General features: G+C 37.3%; 1 protein-coding gene across 1 annotated transcript; it reads right to left on the bottom strand.

The window, feature by feature from the left end:
- Positions 1–1,833: 1,833 nt before the first annotated feature.
- Positions 1,834–27,822, bottom strand: PRPS2 (phosphoribosyl pyrophosphate synthetase 2). The gene is made up of 7 exons (XM_026062914.1): positions 27,680–27,822; positions 16,431–16,614; positions 11,171–11,269; positions 9,942–10,066; positions 6,347–6,520; positions 3,457–3,616; positions 1,834–2,505 (listed from the first exon to the last, which is right to left on the bottom strand). Exons 1-7 carry the CDS (start codon positions 27,799–27,801, stop codon positions 2,413–2,415), a joined length of 957 nt encoding a protein of 318 aa, XP_025918699.1. The 5' UTR covers positions 27,802–27,822; the 3' UTR covers positions 1,834–2,412.

The following is a 27,822-nucleotide window of genomic DNA, read 5'->3' as shown; positions in this document are numbered from 1 at the left end:
GCAGTACAGACAGTAAGCTTACTTCTGAACTTACTTCTGCTCTTTCCCCTATCTAATCTTGTTAAATACAGCTGAATTGTTTTGCTTACAACAAACTAAGCAAGAACTTCAACCGCTCATGAAGTCTTAACTCAAATTTCCAATGAAATTTAAACATTGTGTCATTGTTGTCAGACCAGATAAAGGAGGAGGATGATCATCTTGAAGATGTGTACTAGTCTGGTGTGATTAACAGTCCATTCTTATGTCCAGGACAGCTCGTACATAATTTATTAGTAAGGTTTGCATGAGTATCAGTGCCTACATTCTTCCCTACTTGAACTGTGCAGGACATTGTCTTCATAAATAGAGCAACAAAAGAATAAAAACACAAGCAGTCTCTTGGCACATGTAATTTTTAAGATTTATTTACAATACTTGTGCATAATAAAGGCAAACAATTTAGCATTTTGTTTGTAACAAAGATCTGATCTATAAAATTGAATTAATATCGGGTATTAAGTTTATTGTATACCTTGTATGTATAATAAGGTCTAAATTTTGGTGATATAATTAAGTTGTTAACACCAAAACTGTAGCCATGTAACTACAAAGTAATATTTCAAACACCTGTTTAATACAGTAGGTTAAATAATCATACATTAAAAAATTGCTTTCTGATTCAGATAATAATGTAGATTCATTCCATTGTGTTATAAAGTATTTCAAAAATTAAACTATAATGAGGAATTCCTCAGAGGACTGATGGATGAACTGAATTCTGATTGCAGTATCTTATGAACCCATTTCTACACTCATTATATAAAGCAGTACAGGTGAAATTGTTTTCTTCATCTTCAATATACAAAGAAACCCACAGAAGAAATAGCAAATTATTAAAAAAAATGTAAGGGCAAAATAGCCACATTTTTTCCTCAGAGAAACTAACAGAACATTAGACCAGGTTCAATTGAATGGAAAAATCCATTTTATAACACAGTGTATCATGATAAATATATCCCAGAATAAGCAAGGTAGGATGAAATAAGGCTATTCTGTGTGGTTCCACAGTAATGAAACATTTCTCAAGCATGGCAAGTGCTTTTATAATTAAAAACAGCAATTTCAGGTGAAAAGCTGAGTTTTCCTATGATTTAGGTGCAGGAACACTATCTTAACACAGCTGAACTCTTCCTTTTTAGCAGGAAGGCTGAGAACTCTGTAAAAGAATGTGAAGACCTAAAAGTACAGTGACAGAAATTTTGTTTTTTCCCCAGAATCCATTATTGACTGCACTTACCAGGACCTAACCATAAGCTTCTCAGAATACAATCTGTTTTCCCAGTGGTTTTAGTTCTCTAATATTAAAGTATTCAAGACTGGTTAGTTTACCATAGTTCACTGCCTACACAGTGAAGTACTGTGGTAGTTCATAATAGAAAGCTGAAGCTCTATTAACTATGCAGTTAAAAATGGAAAGTATTTTCTGATATTTTCAGTCAAATAAATGTGGGTAGAGACCATCTTTTACAAATATATGTGTGTTTATATTTGCTGTTTGGACTATGCATAGTAAAGTTTTACAATATTAGCAGCAAAACTATTATGAAATTATTCATATGATCAGAATCACAGAATGCTAAAAACTACGGGAAAAATGACATGCAAAACAAAATTGCTCTTGTGATTTAAAATTGGTCCTTATTGTTGAAATACAGGAAATTAATAAATAATCCCAACAATATTGAAACATCAATCTTATAACTGACTATATCATCTGCACAATAGATTTCAACAAAATGATACAACATAATGAACAAGCGAGAGCTTTACAGAAGAAAACTTGTAACCATATATACCTTGTGAAGAAAAAGAACACCAAGTTTATGAAACACAGGTAATATTATGGATGTGTCAACAGTTCCTTAAAACTAACATGAGGTTTAAATTCTGCTAGGGCTTACAAAATAATTTTCATTGGACTTAAGCAGAACAAGGAGGAGAAAAAAACAACAAACTGCTTGCCTGACAGATGACTAAATTCCAGATGCTTAAATCTGTAGCATTTAGCTTAACACAGAAAAACAATTTCATATGCATGAATTCCATTAAGTTCTATAAACTTGTTTAGTAATTCTGAATAGAAAACAGATCTGAAGCAGCAATTTAGTAGAAAGACAGCATGAGCACACAAAAGAACTTAGCAACAGGTAAGATCCCAAACTCTCAAGGAAATTCATAAAAGGTTTCTGCAGGATGGAGATTTATTGCCAATTTACAAGGAACAAATGGTAATTAGGAGACAAATATAATAATTAAACATGCAAGCTCTGGGTTTCTACAAAGATATTCATCTCTTGTGGTTGAGATGCACTGTTAAGAACAGGGCTAGTTGACACAGCCCTTGCAAAGATACAACATAGCCTCTTGCAGTTATAAGGGAACATGACTGAACAGGTAAGACACAGATTCACCATTGTGTGTTCTTCGAATTGCCTCAGCCAGGATCATAGAAATGTCAATAACCTAAGAGGAAAGAAAGAAGAGAGATCATAGTTTATTGTTTTGATATCCTATAAAAAATTCAGTTTATAAGCACATATTTATAAGCATATGAACTGTACATTCAGTTTACTATTCTGCCCTCTTACCCCACCTAGGAAGGAAAATAACTTTAAAGCATTAAGTAAGCCTAACATGAGGACTGTATTAATACAATTACAGACTGAAAATCGAATGAGAAAACAGTAACCGATTTCTGTACAGGCTTACTGCTGAGGACTGCTAGCACAGGCCATGTTGTCACAAGAAACAGTTTATTCCAGCCATCAGATGGCAGTGTCCACTTGACACAAACATAATACCAGATAAGTTTTAAGTTGTTTTAATTCAATGTAGCATAAAAAAGAAAAAAAGCACCATTTTATACTTCCCCTCTTTGCATGAATGAAAAAAAAAAAAAGCCTGCTAAAGGGACACATGACTTCCAAGAATAATCTCATGTAAAAGCTACTGAAATAAGTCAGCTTTGTATTTTCAGTTTGATTTTAGAAACATATTATCGTTATCTTGGGCATTTTCATTAGTGTATTTTCAAATACAACAAAGAAATCTAAGGTCTCTGTGGCATTCACAATAATATAACTAGCTTGGGTTCCCACATACAAGTATTGTACGATGACTATAGAACAAATTTTAAAAAAGCATCACAGCCAGCTTTAAACCCATTATTCTTTCACTGTCATGCATACTCAATCTGCTGCAGTATCAAATATTTTTTTCCAGCATTTTAATCATACTAATTGAATTTCCTTAAAAGAGTTCTTCAGCATGATTTAGCAGTATGTTCTGCAAACAACCTAGCTGCACAATGTGTTTGAGAATATTATTTTCATCTTCAGGCACAAAACTCTAGCATCAGAGAATGGTAAATTACAAATCCAGAGTTTGAACAGATGACACAAAAAAATACAGTACCTGAATTTTGGGGCAGTGTTTCATTTTCTCTTCTTGAGGGATTGTATTTGTTACCACAACAGCCTCAAATGCTGCATTATTAATCCGAGAAATAGCAGGACCAGAAAAGATTCCATGAGTAAGAATAGCATAAACTTTAGTGGCTCCAGCAGACACTAACCTGCAGAACATAAAGGAAGAACATGCTGTGATGCATGTTTAACTGCACAGTTCTAGACGGAACTTCTTTAAATTGCAAGTGAATTGTGCTTGGACAGAGGTTTCTGAGGTTAAAAAAAAATAATAATTTAATGATCAAAAGCCTAGCTTACTGCAAGGTTGAGGAAGACATGCTGCTGATTCAGAAGACAGTGAGATGATGCGGCACACAAAAAACCTGTATAAATAAAAGAACTAGAACAACTTGTGAATAAGTCAGATTATCTTAATTTGGTTTTGACTGGCCTCTCCACCTCCAGTTACTCAAAGCTATGCGAGACTACAACTGGGACTAGGACAAAAAGCAGCCTTGAACAGCTGGTACTTTATTAGATCATCACAGAAAGAAAGAAAGGAAGAGACAAAAATACAGAAATATCATATTGTTTTGAATGACTCACTAGAATCAAAGAATTCCAATCATTAGTATGTGCAACCTAAAAGGAGGGCACATTATTACAGTGTGAGTATGTATTACGAGTGAAAAGAAAAAAAAAAAGCCTTCAGCAAGTTGATCTGCAGTATCGAAATACACGTCTGACATAATCTGCTAGATATGCCTTTAGGTCGCTAGGGTAAAGAGAGACTTAAAAAGTAATTTAGATAAGTCTAAGCAGAAACTGCATCTTATCTAGCTTTGGCATTAATGAAAAGCACACATTCATGCCAAGAACACAGGAATGATAATAGGCAGCACTGTTCAAGCAAAAGCATCTTCTAGTGAACACTCGAGGTACACTGCAGGTTTCTGATGCTTTTAAAATTTATCCACAGTAGATTTTTATAGAGCAAAGTGTTTCTTTCATAGCAGAAAAAAATAAAGGCCTCCTTTTTGACAGCAGTTAGTTTCCTCTGTGCACAGAGGTGTCAAAAAATCATTGGCTAGACAATTTATGGTTTTGGCCAGCAAAGGGCACAGCAAACTCAGGCCCATGCTGGCGTTTGATACAGATTACTACGTGGACAGCAAACAACTGCATAGTATCCAACTGCAGAATTCCATCAAGCATGATAGAAAAGGAAACAAGACTATATGAATTCTTCTACCTCAAGTTTTTGACATCCTGATCATCYAGAAGCAAACAGCAAACCTGCAACTAAATCCTGTAAACTTGTGGGATGATCTTTACTTCAGACCACCAGTGGAAATGTCTAGCTCACTGAAGTACCACCCTATTACTTCAACAGAACATGAAGTAGGTTTAGGTAGGAAGTATCATGGGGACCTATATTGGATCTGATGCTATTTAATACTTTCAAATGGTCTGCAAGTATATTGGGCAGGAATATAAATTCAAAGTGATCTCAACTCAGAGATATAAGCTTTAGAAAGGATTAAGTGCAGGAGAAACAATACTGTAGTAAGTGTTTGGCAACAAGATCTGTTTAAGACATTCCAGTGCCTTGTTCCCCAGCAGTTTGTTCCCACTTCTATTTTGCTGCAAGCACAACCATTTGGGGGGGGCTTTGCTGTAAACCAGATCATAACATAAGATTTGAAAATAATCTGTGGATGGGAAAATTAAACCTCAGGTCTCCAAACAATTTTAGATTGAAGCCCTTGACCTTCCAAAACAGAGCTGACAGCATACATTGGGATATGAGCGGAAGGGTAGGAGCACTTCAGTCCAGTATTGCTCAACTGTAATATCTCACGTCTGTTCTTAATGAATTTCAGTCCATTTCTCCAATTTGTCAAAATGATTTTTGAAGCTAGAATTGCTGCCATCCATTTTCAGTTGTGAAGCTACGGCAATAGGAAGAATTAATCATTTGAATTTACACAGACTGGGGACTCCCAGCTAGCAATTTTTTAGAAAAGGGTATAGACATGAACAAAGATCAGGGCAGTCAACACTGTCAACCTCTGTGGAAAAAAAATTACCACCACCCTGAAGTGTACAAGCATAAGGTCATGCTGAAAAAGAACCCCACAGATTAATCCTTTCTACTCAGCAATGTTAGGGCCTCAGTCAGGATATTGGGCCTACTTTCACATGCTGCACTTCAAGAAGTAAATGGACGAACTGAAAAGAGTTCAGACGGCATCAACAGCAGAGCAGAGGTCTAGAAACCATGTGGAAAGAAAGACTGAACAAACTGAAGTTGTTTAGTCTAGAGGGAGATGAAAACAGCGTTCAACTACATTCTAGACAAAAGAGGATTAAAAAAAATTAATAAAATAAAATAAATTATTTTCACTGTCCAGGACACAGAAGACAAGTATGTAGTTTTATATTGAAGATTTATATTAAAGATTAAGATTAAACTTGCATTAAACACTGAGGAGAAAAACTTTCTAATGGTGAATCTAGCAAATCTCTGCAAAAGATTGCCAAGGGAGAGTGGAAAAGCTCCATGGTAAGGTTTAAGAACAGAATGATCGGTCATTTCTGCCTTGGAACTGGAAAACACATCAGATGGCCCCCACATCTCTTCCAAGTTTGATGAGTCTGTTTTTATTCTTTCTTCTTTCTAAATACAGATTATATATTTCTGTAAATATTTTTACTTCCACTACTAAAGAAGGACAGTCTGATCACAGGACTGTGATCTATAGACTGAAGAATCAGAGCGACTTCACTCTACAGAGATCAGGTTGACTTATAAGCATGCAGACACAGCAACTGAGTTCATCTGCTATATGCAGGTCACATTACAAGGAGACATTGGGCTAGTTCCTAATACTTACTTGTCTGCTGCATGACAGATCGTGCCACATGTGTCAGCCATATCATCAACAAGAATAGCTACTCTGTCTTTCACATCACCAACCAAGACCATTCTGTCTACTTCATTTGCTTTCTTCCGTTCCTTATGAATGAGAGCAAATTCCACATTCAGTCTGTCAGCAATTGAAGTAACCCTAAGTTGGAGGAAGAAATAAAACACATTTCAGAAAGTTATTTTAAAAGAAAGAAGAAAGCCTACTTGCCTATTTGTCATAAAACTGTGTATTTGTTTATTAAAAATCACTGTAGCACAAACATTTGCAAGTCATGAGACAGGGCAGAAACAATCTTAATTCTTTGTTAATAAATACAACCACAGTGTCTTAACCAATACTCCAGAAATAGATTTTTTTTTAATTGACTTTAGTTTTCTGGCACTAAACTCCTGTCTTTGAAAAGGTTATTAGGCAAATACAATTAATAATATAACTAAGTTAGTGTGTTTAGGGCATTTAATAGAAGCAGCAATCCAGCAATGCTGGTCATTGGCTGGAGAAAAGAGGACATATACACACACTTTCTCAGGTTCACTTCACAGCATAAGACTGTTAAACTGGGGGGGGGGGGGGGGGAACACCCCAAAGCAGTGGTTACTTTTCTTCATCCAACCCTAAGAGGAGTTTAGCTGCATTGTTCCAATAAGTTTATGAAATACAGCTCTGTACACAATCTGCTTTTTATAACACAGATATACTGAAGTAGAAATTTACTATAAAGTAGAACTAGTTTCTGAAGTAGCAATTTTCTGTAAATCAGAGACAGTTAGTCTCTCATAGAAAAGAACTGGGTAGGTGCTTAGAGCCTACTGTTGTAGATTCTGGTCCTTCTAGTATCGGTCTCTCCCTCTTCAGAATAGAGGGTAGAAGAATTACAGGCCCAGTAGCTTAATCTCTGCACCTACACTATAAATAGAAATTTTGAATACCTGTGTAGAGGAGGGTCACTGCTAGTAGAAGAAAAGCTGCTGTCTGAAAATATGTGGCGATTTAAAGCCTCATTCTTCAAGGAAAATCTTTCCCTTTGGGACTGCTATGGAAGAACTCAGGAGAAGGTTTGGGCATGGGGAAAATTAAAGAATAATGTTCAGTTGTGAAAGCCACTGCATTAGATAAAATAGTTAATTCAAAATTAAATTATTTAAGAAAATGTTTAAATAAATATAGTTTTTTAAATCATTTCGAAAGTAGCTACAGAGCTACTAGTAGCTCAGAAAAATGTATGCAGGTCACCTAAGATTTGTTGGACTCTTACTAGTATGCAGAACATATACACAAAACATTTCAGCTATTCACAAGCTTTTATTGAACTGCTGCAAAACCTAGTCACACTAGATAGTTTAAAAAAAAAAAAAAAAAAAGAGATAGCCTCAATTCTAAGCATACAACAGCTTTACTTTAAAATCCTAACTGAAAATACTATTGCCAGGAATGTGAAAAACAGACCAATGGGAAAAACAAGCAAGTTAGTGGTGATTAGTAACTTATTTAGCAACATTTGTCTAGTAATCAAGTAGTTTACTTAATAATTCTGTTAGCAATGCTTTTGATTTGGCAAAGATTTTTTTTTAGAACTCCTCAGGATGACCTCTGGTGGCCAGACTGAACTCCACCAACAAGCTTAATTTGTTACAAACTTCTAATTAAATAGATTGCTTTATTCAGATTTTTTGAATATACTAGAGCTGTCAGGCATATTCATAAAAATAATCACTACTATGCTTTGTCCATGCTGGCACCGTCTTGAAGCCTGTCCTTTTTAGAATATTTTTAGAACGTTGTTAACAAAGTTAACATTCACATTTAATAGAGAATATGGTTCAGTTTCTTTAGTACTTATATATGAAAAATATGTTTGTTTGTTACAGCTTTCCAAAACCAGGCTGATGAACAAAAAAATGTTAGTGTTTTCACATTTTTGTGCACAACAGTGTAATTTCAAAGCAAATCTCAATACCTCAGAGGCATTAAGATATCAATAGAACCTGCATGCCTTACTTCAATCACAAAATGTAATGAGCTGGAAAGCCACCAAACAAATGGTAAAAAACAGAGAAGTATTCAGATGTTTAAAATATTTAGCAATCAAAACATATATATATTTAATACTTCCGATTTATTTTTAAGACATTCTTCATATTTTATTCACTTTCATTAACCCAAGTATTAATTTGAAGGTCTACATGTTTTAAATGAACAAGCCAAAAGCATCTTCTTTACATTATATTACTGGAGGCAAAGGAGAAGTTGTAAATTTATGGTAAGCAACATTCTATCTTACTTCAACAGCAAATGTTTGAGTGCGTTTCAATAGAAAGGTATCAAGACAAATTCTATCCATATTAAATAGAATGAAAGTGGTCATCAGAAATAAACTCTCATGATCAATCTCTAATACACAAATATTTGCTAGGGGAGAGGGGGAACCCCACTGTCCCCTCACATCCCAAACAAAACAAAAACCCCTGTATCCCAACTTGGATTCCAACCAAAGACTGTCTTTTGAAGGAAATAAAAAAGACAGGATCTAGATAGGAACAAAAAGAAATTTAATGGACTGAGTCATCTCAATTTTAGAATGCCTTCTAGTTTCCATTCTTCATATCTTTAACTCCAGCAATCTAAACAGGAACAACTCTGGAATCCTAATCAGTCTTACTTCCCTGTTAATTTTTAAAACAAAGATTCATGATGGACCCAAAGACTTTAATCAAAGTCATAATATGGTAGTCTTTCACTGTTTTCCCCATGCTACATTCCAAATATTTAAACTACTATGGACTTACAGGCTTCTTATTTCATTTGTCTTTGTTCCTTTTCAGTTTCTAACAGCAGAATGATCAATAACTTCAGAATGAGCATTTCACCTCAGTGGCATCCTTTGTCACTTCACTGACTTTGTGTTTCTGAACTTTTGCATTAGTTTATACTCTATAGGTATCACATAAAAGATGGCCTCCTAAACAAGTAATGCATGCTGTGAATAGAGAATCATTACAGTGAACTAAGTTTTCTACTTTTACCATCTGCCACTCAAAGCAAAACTTCATTCTCTTTTTCTAATATTCATAGTACATAACTTGAGTCAATAGATTTACAACTAGAATGCAGTAACTTAAAGAAAAAAGAAACATGACTCAAGCAAGGTCTTACCTAAATGCCAGCAGGTACAGTGAGGACAGGCCAGATGCTTTAACAGAGAAATGAAATTTAGGCAAGTCCAGAGTGAAGCAGGAAAAGGTGCAGCAATTGGACTAAAGAAGCAAGCAGCAGGAAAAATCTTTCCCCCCCATGGAGGGATTCAGCTAATGAGGTCATAACCAGGGAGAGAGAAAAACATTTTCTTTAGAGTACAGAAAGCTCCTGGATGTTTTCAGGCATGAACAACACTTAGAAGAACTAGTTATGCTGTTTTTTTACAACGCAGCTGGCATCAATGATGTGCCCTATATCTCATACAATTCAAGGGGGCGGAGGAGGCAGGAAGGGGGAGAAAAAGAATACACCAAGTAATTCATTGATCACTAACTATATGCAGAACTAATGGCTTGAATAGTACCTTTTTGCACCACCTGCATCAGGTGAGACTATGATACAGTTTCTCCACTCCATAATGTTCTCTTTTATCCACTGCAGCACTGCAGGTTCTGCATACAGGTTATCTACTGGAATGTCAAAGAAACCCTAGTCCAAAAGAAAAAGATAGTTTCATAAATATACATTTATATTTTTACCTGGAATTTACTTGGAAGACATTAGGGAAAGTCAAGCCTTTGCCTCTCATGTAGGGTAGGACTTTAACTAGTATTCTACACTGGCCTAATTCTACCCTCTGCTATTTCTATCAAATCAGTGGAAGTAGAGTTGGACAAATACTAAGGTCTCTCAAATTCTCACACAAATGAAATGAAGAACAACTGTTGCCATTATATGAAACCCAAAAAAGACCAGGCTCAGACACCTAAGTGAATTGATGCTTGTGAAAAAGTCTCAAAAAATAACTTAACTTCCATAAATTTTAATTCTTAAGACTAACTGCTTGATATGAACACTAGTATTTCAGTCTGGGGAAGATTCAAGTTAGCATTACTTGAGCAGCAGAATGGAATCTCTCTCTTCTTTGTACAMGTTGTAATGAGAAGAAACCTGTGACCACAAACGAAGCTGCTTTTTACGCAGATGAGAGCAATCTAGCATAATTTGAAATTCTGATTAAACAGAATGCCAGAACTGGAAGAGAAGGTATTTTCTAGAAAAAGCAATGTATCTTGAAAGAGGTGTATGTGAGAACCACAACCAACGTCTGCTCTCATTTGCTGGATTCATCAGTGAAGCCAGCTAAGGGTTTCCAGCCTCCACCTTCAATTCTCTTGAGAGAATATTGTCCCCTTAGCTGCACCAACAAAACTCTATCAAGACCAAGACTAAAAATAGAACTTCCCCCCAGAGGCCATGCTATATATTCCAGGAGCTCTAATACACTCAGGTTTGGCAAATCCTTGGTGGGGCGGAAGAGGAGAAACGCTCAGAAGTGTCTGAAGTGCCTGCAAAATCACTCCATAAGATCAAGGCTGATCTCTTTCAAAAGAGAATTTAATTAGAAACCAGTAGTGAGCCAATCAAAGCTTTCTCTAAACCCTGAGAATTACACTTCTGAACATTGCCTTTCAAAACAATGAGGAAAAAACAGAGAATTAGTATTAGCCTTTCATATTAATTCAGTAGACCTTCTACCTACAGTTAGTAAGAACTTACAGTTACCTACAGTTAGTAAGAACTTCCAATTACCTGTATCTGAGAAGCATGCAAGTCCATAGTGATGATATGGTCAGCCCCTGCAACTGACAGCATGTTGGCAACAAGTTTTGCAGAGATTGGAGCACGGCTCTGAGGAATAAAGCACAAGTGTTCAAATTTTAAGAAGACTGACTAGATACAAGGAGTCAGAAAATTTGCTATGTTTACATATCTTCCTTTAGCATATTTGCAATTTAGATACGAAGAGCTCCAAAAACTTTGGCCAAACTAGCCTGTCAATAGCAAATCTTGCTACTAGGGTTTTGAAACTCAGCAAAACATTTTGGAGCATCTGAATCAGCTTGCACAGCCTGGCTAATAATGCCTAACAAGCAGAGAAGATTGGGGATATAAGATCCATAGAAGATGTATACAGCAGTTTGCAATTAGCTAGATCTCCTATTCACATGCAGACAACTTCCATAAGATTTTGCAGTCCCTACAGCCTAATCAGAGAAGGCTATTTCCCAGTTACTGAGGACTACACTGGTCCTCATTTATGCTCATTTCTGTAAGGTTCAAGTAACCAAAGCTTTCTGGATACTTCTGTTCTTTTTAGTAAACTTGTGATTTGTCCTTTTCAAAATCCTGGTCACTTCAAGTCATTTCAGCAGTCCAAACTGGACTGGGCTAGGCTTCAAGATATTCAAGTCTCTGGTAACATCCAGCAAAACAAAGATTTAGTTCCTAATCTTTTGACTTTACCATCATGTTCTTTTATCAGCAGTTTGCGAAGATCTGATTTGATGTTAGTTAAGCTAAACTAACAAATGCAGCTGGAGGCAGAGGTTTGCTCACCTTCTTGTCCCATCCCTTGCTTCCAGTCTACACTTCCACCACTTCTCTTGGGCTCACACTGATACCTGTCTGAACCCATAGCAGTCAGCTAACAAAGCCAAAATGGAAGGTGGGGGGAAATAAGACTGCTAACCAAGACAACCTCTTCTGGTAGAAAGCAGTAACAAGTTCAGCCTTGCTGTCATGGTAAATAAGATTCTTTCCAGAATGTGGTTTGTATTTTCACTCCTTCTGGCCTAATGAATTGCACTGTTTTGTTTTTTTTCCCCCCCATTTCTGTTCAACAAAAATACCAGTTAGCTTGTCTCATGCTTCCATATCATGAGTATCACCGTCACAAAACAAACAAACAAAAAACCCCAAAACACTTTCCTGCATCAGGTACTAATGTATACATTACCAGTTGATACTTCTTTCAGCTGCTGGCCTTGCAGGCTGACTTCCCAGAAGGAAAAACTTGAAGGTTTTACCACTACGTAACTTGTTTTAGCAGACATGCACATCACAGATTGCCTACATGCTGGTGGACAGAGGGTCTTGGAAGAAAAGATAGCCAAACACCAATACCTGTTTCTCAAGAATGGGCTAATAGGAAATTAAGACAAATGAAGTTTTCAGCTATCTGAGTTTCCTCTACACAAAATTGTGCATTTAAATAAATAATCATGTTAAAAAAAATTTAATATTTGATTGCTTACAAAGAAAGTGAGAAAAGTTTTCTACTACAACATAATCCAAGTTGATTTAAAATAAACTTCAAGAAAACCTCAAACAATCTGGCCTCAATTTGAGAAACTCAGATCACAAAGGCAGACGAGAACTGAAGGTTTTCTTTGACTTTGTGATGTTTGCTTATCAGAGGCAAGAATGCAAGAAGACTCACTATATTCATTGTTCCATTCTTTGACACAATTTGAGATTATGCAGAATTATTAGTGTGAAATACAACATTAGATTATGTACAGAAACTAAATTGAAGTAATCACTGAGGTTTTTAGTTCCTAAACAAATTCCCCGCTCACTTATAGCGACAATTATATAAAGATTTCTTCTTTTATGATGTGTTACAAAGTTATTAGCAATTCTTAAAATTACTAGGGGCAGGGAAGGAATCCACAAAGCTAATAAAAATGACCTCATAAGAACAACTATGCAAAGGATACATAGCTGAAAGCAAAAGGTGGGAATGCCTTTAATCATTTTATTATATTGTTTTGCTCAAAATGCATCACATGCATACTGAACAACAACAAAAAAAAAATCATCCAAGAAACCACAAACATTTGACTGGAACTTTCACTTCCAAGAAAGCCAGTTGTGAAATTTATTGATACTGAATATTCACTAATTTATTACCTAAATTTATTATTTTGAAAATGAGATATGCTTTGAAGCCTCAGAAATTGACAGCCATTATCTTGAATGTCCAAATAAATTTTCAGCTAAAATCAAGGAGTTTTTTATTAGCAAATTATTCCACAGGATTACTGTCATGGCCTAGGTAAAAAAACAATGGAAATCTAGAAGTGAAACTGAAAGTGTTCCCAGTTATATATGATGTAACCCAGTAAGTCTCACCCTTTAAGGCCATCTTAATGGAAATGCTTACTGTTAAATTAAAAAAAATTAAATTAAAAAAAAAAAAAGGATACCTACCCAACGCTCCACGGCCCCCTTCTACAAATCAAAAAAACAAAGTTACATAAGCTGTGGAACACCAAACCTCACCTGTCGCTATACTTCTAACTTATCTCAAAGACATCTCTACAGCATCCTACATAAATGTATCTTGCCCAAGGCTTTGAAGGTAAGCATAATTAGAGGATGCATAAACTTGCAAACATAGCCAAAGCACAGATACTTGAGCTAATTTTAAATTAGCTAGCTTGTGTATCAGAATTATTCTAGCTTATGACAGCAATTGATTATGCCCAAGTCAATTTACCAACTTTCCTAGGATTCTTGGCAAGTTTTTTTTTTTTTTTTTTTTTTAAACCTCTGTTTCCCTGCCTTTATAACTGGGAGAACAGCTTGCATGGATCTCTATATTGTCCTGATAGAACTGTTGCTAATACCCAAACCTAACTCATTTAAAGCTAGTCTAAGTTTAATGCTAAAATGCCCAGAGTAGATTACATAAGGCTTATTCAGAATATGACGTTTTACTGAAAGCACCTTTTACTTAAATCAAGAACACTTTCACAGTTTTCAGTGATCATTACTGCAACAGAGGCATGAATAAGGTGACATCTCCAGCAGCAAGGACTCATCTATAAAGAACTACATGGGCTGAAAGTCAACAACTTAAACTAGTAAACAGCAGATTATGCTGCTTCACTTCATATTCAAGCAACTGCAGCCAGATCTTTTAGCAGAAAGAAGAAAATCTGCATACATTCATAGTAAGAAAATGGCTGGCACTGTTCTGACATTTCAGGCACCACACAAATCTTATGCATTCAACATGGGTCAAAGACCAAATGATGTGATGCAACCAAACAGTGAGAGTAAGGATCTCCCTGTCAATGAGCTGCCCAATGTCAACAGCTACATTATAGTTTATTTTGCAACATGGAGGTCAACTACCAAGGTTATTTTCCAAAGATGGCAAACATTTTTGCAATTGCAAAACAGAGGTTAAAAGAAAAAAAAAAAATTGAAATGGCTTGCCTAGAATTGCAGAACACAGCAGCACCCAAAGAAAAGTCTGGAACAATGCTTAAAGTCTAAGTCAGTGTCTTAGTTACTTTCCTGTGCTATCCACCTTCAGATGGCATTTCCAAAAGACAAAAATGTTCCTGGGCAACATGCTGGGCCACCATCCTATAGGTTTCAAGTGTCTCTTGGAAGCCTACCATCTTGATTTTTGGTACACTTGATAAGGCATTCCCTAGATGCACAGTAAACTTGGGACATACTCATCCTTTTCCCACACCAAGAACTTATATTACGGTCCAGCAGAATCTTCAAATATGAATTTGGAAAACAAAACATCTTCAGGAGTGAGATGCTTTCCCTTTCCTTTTCCTTTTCCAACAAAATGTTTATTGCTCTCTTTTCAAGCTCTTTTGATAAAACCCTTTCAGCTCGCTAGTCAAGAAAGAGCATTGTTCAATACAGAAATACAGTAAACTGAAGTTCCAGAAGATGTAGGCAAAGATAGGGAGCTACTATTTAACTCCTGAATTGAGTGTTTGAAAGTCTCAATAATAATACTGTTAGGGAGGCTACACTCCTTAAAAGAAAAATTTTGGTGTATTCAATTTTGTTCTCCTCGATTACATAATGATAATGGCCTATTTTGTAGTGTCTTCGATTATTTTTAAGATTCTACATCCCTTATCAATCCTGTTATATTTTATATAAAAGAATAAGAGGGAAAAAAAAAAAAAACAACACTCACAGGGCTTTGAGGATGGTTTGCTCAGTGCTCAAAGTGCAAGGCAGGGGGCAGTCAATTTATGGGAAGTACCAGAGTGGGGCAATTTCCCCAAAAGACAACAATTGCAATCCAATATTAAAAGCTATATGTCACATTTATTCTTGTCAGTTCTTTTCAAGTGAGTCTTGGCAGAAGTAACACTCATGTAACATAAGGCTTTTGCACATATGTACCAGAGACAGAAAATTTTAGTTCTGAATTTTTTAATCAAACTTAAATGCCAATGAGGAGTTGTTACTGTGTTATCAGTTCAGCAGAACTGTTGCATTTATCATCTACAGCAGCCCAAATTTAGAGAAAGAGCACTGAAAGGACAGAAGTGATCTAGGTTTTTTTCTACAATTTTTGGTCTGCATCAATACAAATAGGTTATTCCAAATGTACTTTTCTGGAATCTGCCCTACAGAATGGAATAATGTATTCATTCATTACTGTTAATGTATTGCAGATTTAATCAGTTCCTTCCATCTGGCTCTCAGTTTTAACATATAGGGTAAAAACCACCTGCATAGTGGTTCGAGCACTTCAAATTGTCCCAGGCAATTCCTGCCCTTTACTTCTACTAAGTCCTTCTCATAAATTTTGAATATTGCTACTTCATTTTTATTAAATAAAGTATCAGTATAAGGATTTAATTCAGTGCAATTACACTAATTAAAAATGGCAGAACAGGTGTATTCTCCTGATATATACAGTAAAAAAATTAAGATGGCAAAAGCAAGAAAGAGTTCCACAAAGTCAGGTTTGCTAACAAGGTACTCTGAAATATACCACACACAGCATGTACCTACTTATAAAAATCAAAATAAGTGAAAAATCATTTATTGTCTCCATTTACTTACAGATGATATAATTCAACATTTGAACATAAAGAGACAAATATGCTAAAAAAAAATCTTAATTCTCTTTTAAACGTTTATGTAAACACGCTTTATCTCCAAAAACTTCAAGGGAACAAGCTGAAAAGAGATTTTAAAAAACATACGCTTTTTATAATAAAACACATCTTACCTTGTCTTTCTTATCTTGCCTGGCATATGGAAAACATGGAATTACTGCAGTCACTCTGGAGGATGATGCAATCTTGCAAGCATTGATCATGATGAGTAGTTCCATTAAGTTGTCATTTATTTCTCCACAGCCACTCTGGATGATATACACATCTTCTCCTCTCACACTTTCACCAATCTCCACACTGAAAGAGTAGGAGATAGCCATTTAATCACATTAGTTATTGGAAGAACACTATTAAAGAATAGAACAAGACTGTTCTAACAAACTTTCATAGGTTTATCCTCATTTAGGACACTTTTACTGTGATTTGGTAACTCTCCCCTTGATACATAGCTTACTTCAATACAAACCAGTCTAAAGTTTACTTCAGCCTAAATACAGCTTTTGAAAGGTCTGTACCAACCAATGTATAATTATGGCTGTAGCACAGATGCAGCTCATGTGGTTATTAAGTTTAATGCTGCTTTTTTGTTTTAGTTTAGGTATTCTATGTCCCAAGGAGAGTTAGGATAAGCACTTAAAAAAAAAAATCAACCTAAATAATTACAGAAACAAGTAAGAGACAACTTCCAGAGCATTTTATTAATAATTGCATCAAAATACCTCTGCAAAAAGTGCAATTCATTTCCTGTGAATTTAACAATGTCCTAATTATCAAGAAGCTACTGCATTTAAGAAGACAGCAGTCTGGTTAAAATTGAAACCATGATGTCTATGTACAGTTAAAAAAAAAGTTCAACAGTTCACCCAAGGTTTCTCACATGCTGTGCTATTTGTCCTAACTGAGCTTACATACTTTGGTCCTTTAAGATAGTTTYCAAGAATTACTTTATTCTTCCACAGACTTCAAAGTAAATTTTGGCACTGATTGCTGCATCACATCACGACACTTGTGCATTACACATTAATGACACCACTACAGAATTCAAAACAACATGTAGCTCAGAATAAATAGGAAAATTAAAGCAAATAAGTGGAATATTGATTTTTTTCCATTCTAAATCCAAGTGCGAGAAATCCACTGTTGAGTCACACCCACACCTATTAGCTCAAAACTTACTCATAGAAGCTACAGACACGGATTCAGGAAAAAAATGAAGGTTAGTAAAATGTACAACCCCCCACCACCCGACTTAATGAGGCAATTTGAGCATTAAAACCCATGCTCTATTAAATCAGGCTAAAATATCTTCAGTTCTTATGTGAAAGGTTGCACCTTCATCCAAGCCACAAATAAGCCAAAGGTTCTAGCTGGAAACCACCCATGTGGCCCAGATGGGGGAGAAAATAGTTTCTCTGACACTCCTTCAACACCGAGGCTTCTTCTAGTCAAACATAGTCCAAAAAGCTTTAGTTTATCAGCTTCCAGGGCACTGTGTAAGAGGCAGTAGTTTTGTGTAGCTACAAAACACGGAAAGGAATTTATTCCTTACGTACATCTTAATGATATGCAAACATTAGAGACAGTCCCATCATGACAGTTGAGGGCAGTACCACCGGTTACATTTTGAAAACTGTAAAGATGTACCTGTCCCAGAAAGAATGTTTGTCCCTTTGAAGGTGTGCAAACCAGAACAAAATTAAATTACATAGAACGGACTGTGCCAATTTAATGAGCAGCCATTATTTTGTTTCCCCCTCATTGAGCAATGTGCAGTTTCATGCTGAGCAGTGAAAGAATGCATCTGGTGGAAAATATACGTGTGAGCATGCAATTAAAGACAATATTGAAAGCCAGATGCACAAGGCAATAGATAAGCAACCTTTCTTCACTTTCTTTTACTAGTGCTCTTCTCTGAGCACTAGTACAACCTGCGTGCTTCACTTTGCAACCTTAATAGTTCTAACTGAATTTGTTTCATCTTTCTCCTGGCTACTTGAACTTGCCCTACCACCCACGCATGTTCACTTCCAGGCTCTGACTCCTTCTTCTCATATTAGTAGCACCTGCCTCCTTGTTTAATCCTTTTCTCCCTCCAGGCCCTTATTCAACTTCCCCATCTCTCCTCCTCACACTTGGTCTCAGCCTCATTGTCTAAACCAACACACCTCTTTCACCTCCCCATTTGTGCCTTATCGGACTTTTTTCCTTCGGATTAATGTACTCTCATTTTTACATTACATACATAACCATCCGAAAGGTCACCAACAAAACAGAAGGGAGAAGAGCGTCCCTGTGCTCTCAGCTCCCCTATTCAGCTCCACTTGAGCCTCAAAGCAAAAAATATTGTCTTAGGTTTTCCCTCCTTAAATAAATGTATATTTTTGCCTGAGAAAGTTACCGGCAGGATTTCCTAAGCTAAAGCAAAATACCTAGTAAACACAAGGACCTCTATGAAGACTGACATGGTCAGGGACAGTGTCATCTTCAGATATCAGAGTGTTAATTCTAACAAATCTTTGAGACTTCTATTAAGGCAGAAAGATACATTTCTGTGGTTACACAACTGTTACTTCCCTGTCCGATTTTTTGATCAAAGCAATAAAGCTATTCAGAGAAGACTGTTCATAATTACTTTTATCAAATTCAAAATATTTTTCTAGTTTATTTTTCTTTTTGGAGCTGAAAAGAAATTTTGGTCAACACAACCGCAGTTCAGCAAAGCTCTAAGCATGTTCCATAACAGGAAGAATTTGTCAACCTTAATTAGAAGCCCTACAAAAAATAGCTCTCATACTGAAGTATCAGAGTTCTGCTTCCCAGGAAAAAAAACAAAAAATAAAAAACAAACAAACAAAATAAATTGAGAAATCTGTCATTTTTTTCCTGAACATATAAATCCGGCTCTGTGTAAGACATCTACCCATTAGATTACAGACAGTCTCTTATGCTGAGTTAACAATTGTTGATTGATAGTTATTATTATGAGCACTTTGAAGAATGATAATCACAGCTTGACTCAGCACTTGCACAGAACAGCTTAATAACAACAAGTATTGTCATATACCCAACCTTTGGAATGCGTCCAAAGGAGACCAGGAACACATGCAAAAGCTCTGTGGCATTTCTTTCAACCCAGGACTGTGAAGTTACACTTCTGTTCTTGAAATTAATCTAGGAACCATTAAAAAGAAAAGGGAAATCGAAGACTAAAAAGGAAATACTGCCAATTTCTAGGGGAGAGTATTATTGGAGTGACACAGGAGGGCAGTATAAGATTTTAGTACTTGAAAAAAGAGATCATTAGTTTCACAGATGCATTATGTAATAGGAAAGAGCTTTGATGAATGACAGGAATACATGATCTTAACATTCATTACATACACAAAGAATATTGAATTATAACACCCTGATTTGTTTTCCTCTTTTAAAACTGCCATTTCTAAGCACCCAGCTAAGAAATAACAGGTTTCAAAAGGTCAAGAAATATATTTTGAGATGAATATAGTTCTGGTTAATACAATAGACATGAAGCGATTCTTCTTGCATGTCCATTAACTATTGCCTTTTCAATGCCCTTGGGCTAACAGTTATTTTTTCCATCTTGCAAGCACCTTAGAAAATGAAAATGCTACCCCTTTCTCCCTTGGTGTGTTTTAAAATTTCATAGTCTTGCTTTTCAGGCCAGAATGACATACATCTCTGGTGCACATAAATGTGAATAATACATACTATGTATATGCAAGTACCTGATCTAGTGAACGCAGACGTTATGTGCAAACTGAAATGAATCAAGCTTAAATTAATATTTGCATAGCACTCTAGAGTAACCTAATTAAAGGTGCCTGAGAAGAACATAATGTAATTATTGCACAAAGATCTTCTTACAATCAGCTAGTGATGGCCATGCAACAGATTAGTATCTCCCATCATTTACCTGTTCAAAGTTCTATATTACTACTAAGATACAATTTAGGCCATCTATATCATGGCCTAATTAACTAATCAATCCATTTGAGTTTTTTGTTTAAACAACTTTGCATAGTGAGGACACAGAGGAAGGACACAGGAACAAGCTCTTGCTTCAAGATTACAAGCTCTGTTTGTTTTATGCAATTTAATCAAATTCAGCTATTGGGTAACACTCAGTTTAAATAAACTTCTTGCTCAGGAAGAGTCAACAGAACCTGTACATTAAAAGCCCCCAAACCATGTAACTTTTAAAGTAAGCATTATAGAAATTCACGGTACGCGAAAGTAATCAGCTTTACATTTCACCCATTTACTTGGAATCTGTGGTCCATGTGACGCTGGCTGGGAAAGATGAGCAAGACAGAACATAATGAAATACAAGTTTGAGTGTTGGTTTTTGCCTTCGTCTTGCAAAGACCGATTGAAGAGTTTAAATATCTAGAACCTTAGATAGACTAATTATCATCAATTAAAGATAAGGCTCAAGAACCACTTACATTACAAACACACTTAAATGGCTGAAGCATACAATCATTAGGCAAAATTCAAAGTCAGGAACAACAGTAGTCTTAGCCTCTTTTGATACTAAATTTATAGCACATTCCTAACAGAATTAATAGCAAGGGGAATTCTAAATAAGTATATCTTAACTTAGGAAAAAAAAGGTGTGGGAAAGCAGGGAAATAAGTATGCAGAAACACACTAAAATAGTGAATTATCTAAGTCCATGACTAGGATCCAGTTCAAATCATGCATTTAAAAGGCTCTATGAACCTTTTTTTAAAAATAAGGATAATGGATGAAGTTTCTAGCCGTGCTTACAGGAAGTAAGCTTTATGAAGCCATTGAGGTGCCAGTAAAGTAGATCTTTATTTTAGGCACTTTCAGTACCCAGAGAAGAAGCCAAAACTTAGAGTCTAGAGTCCTCACATAGTGTGCAAAGACAATCAATATCTCAAAAATGATCCAAAAAACCCCACATGCTGAATTTGCAAATCATCAAAAAACAGCCAATAGAAAGTGCTAAGCAGAGGGGTGTGTTTGAACTCTTACCCTTGGGAACAAATTTTTGCAGAGTAAGGTATGTATTTAACTTAAGGCCTCCARCTTACTGGGCAAATATTTCAACTACCATGACGTTATATAACAAAGTGGTTACAAGCACAAGAAAAAAGCAGTTTCATGAAATATATTTTAGGTATGTTCTATGAGTCTCCAACTAACCTCAGCCCCTCAAGAGATGCAGAGGCTGCTTGATCTATTAGTAGACTTCAGCTGAGCTCAGGAAGCTGTATACAGAACTGCAGAAGCACAGTGAACCTACTTATGGCAAGTTTAAGTGGTCCCTGAGCAACTGTAGAAATTTCGGTGAGGGAAGGTCAGGAAGGAGTATGGCCACAAGCAACCTTTCACAGTACATCTCCCTCAATACTAACACCCACAAATATTTACTTGGTCTAACCTGGTCCTTAAGTTCTATTTTTAAGACTAGTGGAGAATGTGACTACACCACAGAGTACAGCAGAGAAACTTGAATTGTTTGGATGCTAAAAGCAACTACAGAACTGTAGAGCTCCATGGGGTTTAGTTTAGTCTGGCTGGTTTTGGTAGAGGTTGTAGTGAGTTATTCTCCCACAGGACACCAGCCTGGATTTCAGGAAGAAATCCTAGGCTCCTGAATGCTGAGATCACCCTTGAAAATAGCATCTAAAAGTCATTTAAGCTGTAGATTAATATGCTTTTAAGTTCCAATTGCCAGGGTGTGCTAGGGCAGGGAAAGGGGGATCCCAGTCTGTCCTCCTTCCTAGCAATTTTGCTGCTCCTTTCCATCACCTGTACTATGCACAATGATTAAAAAACAAAAACAAACAAAAAAACAAAACACACACACACACCACACAACCACCAACGGTGGCATTTTTACTGCAGGTTTCTAGGTATCCCATATCTCCTGGCACCCATGTTCTCTCCTCAACTCTAGGCACTTTCACTTTGATTAATAGCTCCAAGGCAAAGCCCCAACTAGAGCCCAACTAGATCTTCATTTACAACTCCGGCTGTCCTATGCTGGGCACCAACAAAGCAAGAACCACGAGCACAGGAAATAATCTTCTTGCCCTCAATTCTGGCACACAGCCTGCCACTGCAACAGGAAGACACCATCACTTCAGCAGCTCCGGGCTGAAACATGTTTGATCGAGAAGGAACACTCAGAAATTTGGAAACAAAGGTCTAACAAGTCTGAGCATGTGCAGGGATTCTTCAAAGACTTAGCACTAAAACCTACATCTAAGTACATACAGGATCATCAGAAATTCTTCACACAGGTCTGGTTTATTGACATATTTCAAGTGCTTGGCATTTATCTAAAGATAAGCAGTACACAGTAAGGTCAATAAAGTGCAAGTCAAAACAAAAGCACTGAAATATTTTTAGGCCTTTTAGAATTCAGATCTATTAACAATATGATAAATGACCATATTTGTCATAGCTGGAATTCACTATGTGAAAGAAACCCCCACTACAGGCATTTGTCCTACATGACCATACTGGTAAAATCTGTTTCTCCAACCTCATTTTGCTCACCACAGCATAAGCGAGCAGTGAGTGAGGGAAAGAGGCAACTCTGCTGCCCCAGGCAGAGCATGACAACCACAGATATGAATCATCTGCTGAGTGGTTGGGCAATATAAAGAGAGTCCTCACATGCCAGTGTGTCCTGTATCCCCATCAGCTTCAGCCGATTTAACATCAGCTGACCACTTGAGCTTGCTTACTCCAAGACTAGGCTTGCAAACACCACAATAACCTACTTCAGTAAGGATACAACCCAGGGCCTCCACGGCCCTGGAGCCCAAAAGAAGGAGGCAGAGGAAAAGCAGCAAGGTCTTGTCTTAGAGATGAGGCAGCTGCAGTAAAAGCGTGGAGTTGGAGGGCACTGTAGGGGAGTTGGGGGTAAAATGTTACAGCTCAGTGATGAAAAACTTCCTCATTTTCCCTGCTATATAGCACTGATATCAAAGTTTTTAGGTTTGTTTATTTTTTCCATTATTTTTTAGAACAAATTATTTTCATTATCCTACTTTCTATGAAACAGTCACATGCATTCCTGTAAGAATCAGCTATTTTTTCCTAACTTCCAAGATTAAAGTTCAGTCTAAGATACTAATGTTTGATCTTTTTGTTTGTTGTTGTTACTGTTTTTTCCTCTTTTTTAAAACACAAATGCCCCTCATATCAACAGCACAACTTTTCCCATAGAGCAGGCAATGTCTCTTTACAGCCAACACATTTTCCTCTATAAGAGCTGTACTGCATACACTTACATTGGTGATTCTGAAATAACCCAGCTTCAGCAGTTAAAAAAGGCTACAGATAAACTGCCTTCAAAATCACATGTGCCAGACAAAACTTCAATTCCTCTTCTCATGAATCTGTCAAGATGACTTGCTCCGACAGCTTATTGCAGGTAAAAAACAGTGAATCTGACTAGGAAAAAGGGAGCTTCCATGAAGGGCTGAGAGCAGTAAGTTCTCTCATTGGTACAGAGGTGTGTATGAGGATATCATCTGTGACTTCAGCTTCTCCATTTCAAGAGTAACAATTACTTCAAGTACAGAGCTAAAATAAATAGCCTTTAGAAAAGAAAGCATACCAGATAGTGTAAGAAAATACATTTACTTAAGAAGTAATGAACATGTTAATTTTTTGAACAGTGTTAATTTTTTCTTCATCAGCTGATTCAGTAAAATACCTAGGGGTATTTGGAGACAATTTTGTGAAACACTTCATAAGCAAAACATTTCATTCTATATATATACACATACACACACACACAGAAGGTGATGCCACCCAAGTTCTTACTGTAACTCTGTGGTCAGCATGCATTCTCAACTGACACACTAGTTTATAATATTAAACAGTTACCTTCTACAACCAGACATTTAGGAGCTCTCATACTACTTTAGTATAGGTAGGTTGGCTCCAGTAGTCAGCTGAAGGAAAGTACTTCCATATTCTTTAAAGAAAAAAATAGTGGGTGGGGGGGAGTCAAGCCTAGCAACAATTTCCCCTCATTTCATCTAGCCCAGACATAGTATTTCTCAGTTACAAACCTACTAGACACTGAATGCCTAAATCACAAGAGAACTGGGATACTGCCAGATACTCTAGTCTCAGTACAAATTAAAATGAGAAGCATTTCCAATTCTAAGTTTTCAGGAATTTAGAACATACCAGTCCATTTAACGTCATTTCGTCAGGAGTATTCCTACCCCTAGCTAATCTCAGGGAATAATTCCAGTTCTTCAGGAACACTTAGATTTGCTAAGGATTGAGATTGAAGCCTAAAGCCCATTTCAGTTGAAATATAATACAAAATATTTAATGACTCTTTGCCATTTTATTCTGCAAGCAAGATTAATTGCTACTGTCAGGTAAGCGACTTCCAGTTAGGACTTTTCTGACAAATATTTAAGCCTGGTGTTGCACATATTTATCAATTTACACATAATTCACATTTATGTTCAAGAGAATGAAGCAAACAGCAAAACTGAGTTTTTAAACAAGAGGTGAATCTTCTCTGCGACTTGCTAACTTAACAGATCTGACAAAGCAAGAGTTTGTTGACCCTCAGGCCCAGGCTTATCTGTTTGCACAGGGTTTTGCCCGAGTGCCATTGGGAAGGTTTAAGGTTCTTTGAGTATTTTAACTATTGAGTTCTAGTATTCTGCAATACTGCAAATATATTTCATAACGCCAATACATTTATTTATAAACTTAAAAACGCAACAAAAATAAGAAAACACTGCACTGGATTATCTTTACACATGACAAAATGAAATTTTGCTTATATACACATGAAGAAACTTTGCTATAGAAAGACATACTGAAGATCCAGATGCTGCAGAAAAGGATCATTGCAGCTTAAATATCTTAYCAAGTTTATCTATACTTTAATTTCAAATTTCAGGAAATCTCTCATTAGTATTGCTGAATTTTATATTAAGAAAAAATCAGTCTACAAAACTGAAAGGGCACCATCCCGAAATAAGTTGCTGAGGATATTAAAAAGACTACCCACTTAAAGCTTAGAATAAAGTGGGGCCAATTTTACTTGCTAAAGGGGAAACAAGAAGAACTGCATGGTTTTGAGATTCTAAAATAAAGTTGTACAAAAGAAAAAACACTTAAGGATTTAAGTGTTAAGGTATTTTAAGTTGGGGGGGGGGGGAGAAGGGAGAGGAGGGAAAACTGAAATGTCAGCCTAGCAGTGTTGTAACAGAAGTAACCAGAAATAATTTTTAGATTACATACTTCCCTCATGATATCTATACCACACGACATCCATACTTGCCTAAGAAAGTAAACTGTCACTACTAGGTTAGCTAAACCATTGACTGACATTCTGCAGATAGGTAGAGTGATAAGAGTAGAAAATATTCTATCCTGAAGTCTAGAATTTAATTAATTTACATCATAAAATAAATACACAAACTTTTGGAGATAAGTCTCTGCCTTGGAAGAAATCTAAATCAAAGAACCTCTGTTTAAAACACAGCAAACAGCAGTGTTAAAAATCAGTGTCTCTTGAAAACAAACAAACCAAAAAAAAAGAGACCTGACACAAGTTTGCAAGACAATCATGCAACCAAATATGCAAATTAAATTTTATTATGCAGAAAAAAGATCAAAGAGTAATAAAGTGATTATATGGCTGGAAAGACTTGAGGGAAGATTTAAACCTTCAGTTAATCAGGCACGAATAGAAGAGAGTAAGAGTGTGCAAACACTTGATGGCATAAACACTAATTGAAGAGGGTTCATAGTAACACCAGTAAGCATAACTAGAACAAGAGCAGTTAAATTAAGAACATGAAAAGGTAGACTGAATAGAAGGAAAAACTTTCCTAGCGCAGTTTTAGTATACAGCATATTAATCTTTCAAAGGAGGCTATGAAAACATGCTGGTTTGGGAGATTCAGAACAAGAGCAGATAAGAGCAAACATACAATAATCTCAGGGATTAGTGAGCAATTTATATTCAGGAACCTCAGTTTCAGAACCAGATGGTAGTCTTATACACCCATACTGAAAAGCAGTAGCACAGCCTTACCAGCTCATGTGATGAACATGCAGTTGCCACTTCAAAAAAAAAAAAAAATTGCAAATTGAAGAATAGGGAAAATAACTAGATTTATGTACTCCTGCTGCTTGCCTGAGTAATAGGTAGGTCAAAAACAAAGACAACAAAACTAGTAAAGATGGGCAATATTGGTGGAAAAAGAACTGGCAAGTCTTGAATGCATTCTCAGACAGTATAGCAAAGCAGTCCACATGGTTTAACACAAGATCCTCAGCATTGTTACCAGAGTAATTTTCTGCATCTGGCTGGCCAGTAACCTCATATGCTTTTCTTTTCAAACAGTAAGCCAAGGCCAACATAACAACAATGCCAACATAACCAACAGTTCCACATGCATAACCGACTGCTGCTGAACAATAAAGACTGGTCAAAACGAATCCTGAAATGTGATTTGATCTAGACTCTTTCAAGTGTCTAACCCATCACTAACATCCTGTTCTTATATGCACTCACATACAGACCTACTTATGAAACTTCATAATCTACTGTATTTCATAAAATCCAGAGGATCACATCTTTAATTTAAGAAGGCTCTGCCACAGCTGACCAACTGTGAAATTAACCATTTCTGAACAGCCCTGCCTCAGGCGGCATCGCCGCTGCCGCCACTGCCAGCGCTGCTAGGGCCAGCCCCGAGACAGGGCTGCGGAGGCCCTAAAAGCGACTCGCGTGCCCCTGAAACACAGCACGCACAAAACCGGGGGGCGAGAGGGGTGTGTGGGGGTTTGTGTGGGGGGGGGGGGGGGGGGGGGGGTGCGGGCACCTATCAGCAGGGCCACCAGCCTGACCGCACTCCTATCAGCTGCGCCGCCCCAGCACAGCCCTGCCTCTCTCCCCAGCGGAGCCCCTGGGCGTTTCTCCGGCGTTGGGCAAACGCTCCAAAGAAACGTTAAGCAACGCCTGGGGCGCCTCACGCCTATTTTTATTTATTTGTTTGTTTGTTTTTAAGGCAGGCCGCGGCGCAGGACCCGGGAAGAGGCCGCGGGAGATGCGCGGGCCGCCGTTCGGGAGCGGCGGCCGATGCCGCGGGCAGGGCAGCAGGCGGGGCACCGGGGCCGCCGGGGGTGTGGCGAGGGCGCGCCGTGACGTTAGCGGGGCGCGAGCGCAGGTAGCGCCCCTCCTAGCACCGCCCCCTCCGCCCGCGCGAGGCGAGGCGAGGCGGGGCGGGACGAGGAGCCCGCGGCTCGAGGCCGCGCCCGTCCCCAACGGCTGCCGCCCCGCGCGCGCCCCCCTCTCCCGCCCACCCACCTGGTCTCCTGGTTGCTGAATTTCTTGGTCACCACCTTGCCCAGCTCCAGCCCGAGCCGGTCCGCCACGCGCTGGGACAGGTCCTGGTGGGAGCTGCCGCTGAAGAGCACGATGTTGGGCATGGCGGGCGGGGCGGACGGGTG

The sequence above is a fragment of the Apteryx rowi genome, unplaced genomic scaffold (genome assembly GCF_003343035.1).
Source record: "Apteryx rowi isolate R43461 unplaced genomic scaffold, aptRow1 scaffold_196, whole genome shotgun sequence".
NCBI classification, from domain to species: Eukaryota; Metazoa; Chordata; class Aves; order Apterygiformes; family Apterygidae; genus Apteryx; species Apteryx rowi.
This window is presented reverse-complemented; position numbering and strand designations above follow the sequence as displayed.

Excerpts from the sequence above, each read along its gene's own strand:
- PRPS2 (XM_026062914.1), bottom strand. The coding sequence starts at position 27,801 with ATGCCCAACATCGTGCTCTTCAGCGGCAGCTCCCACCAGGACCTGTCC. Across the intron at positions 3,617-6,346 it reads ATCTGTCATGCAGCAGACAA|GTTAGTGTCTGCTGGAGCCA; the intron begins GTAAGTATTAGG and ends TATGTTCTGCAG. Across the intron at positions 2,506-3,456 it reads AACACTGCCCCAAAATTCAG|GTTATTGACATTTCTATGAT; the intron begins GTACTGTATTTT and ends CTTTCCTCTTAG.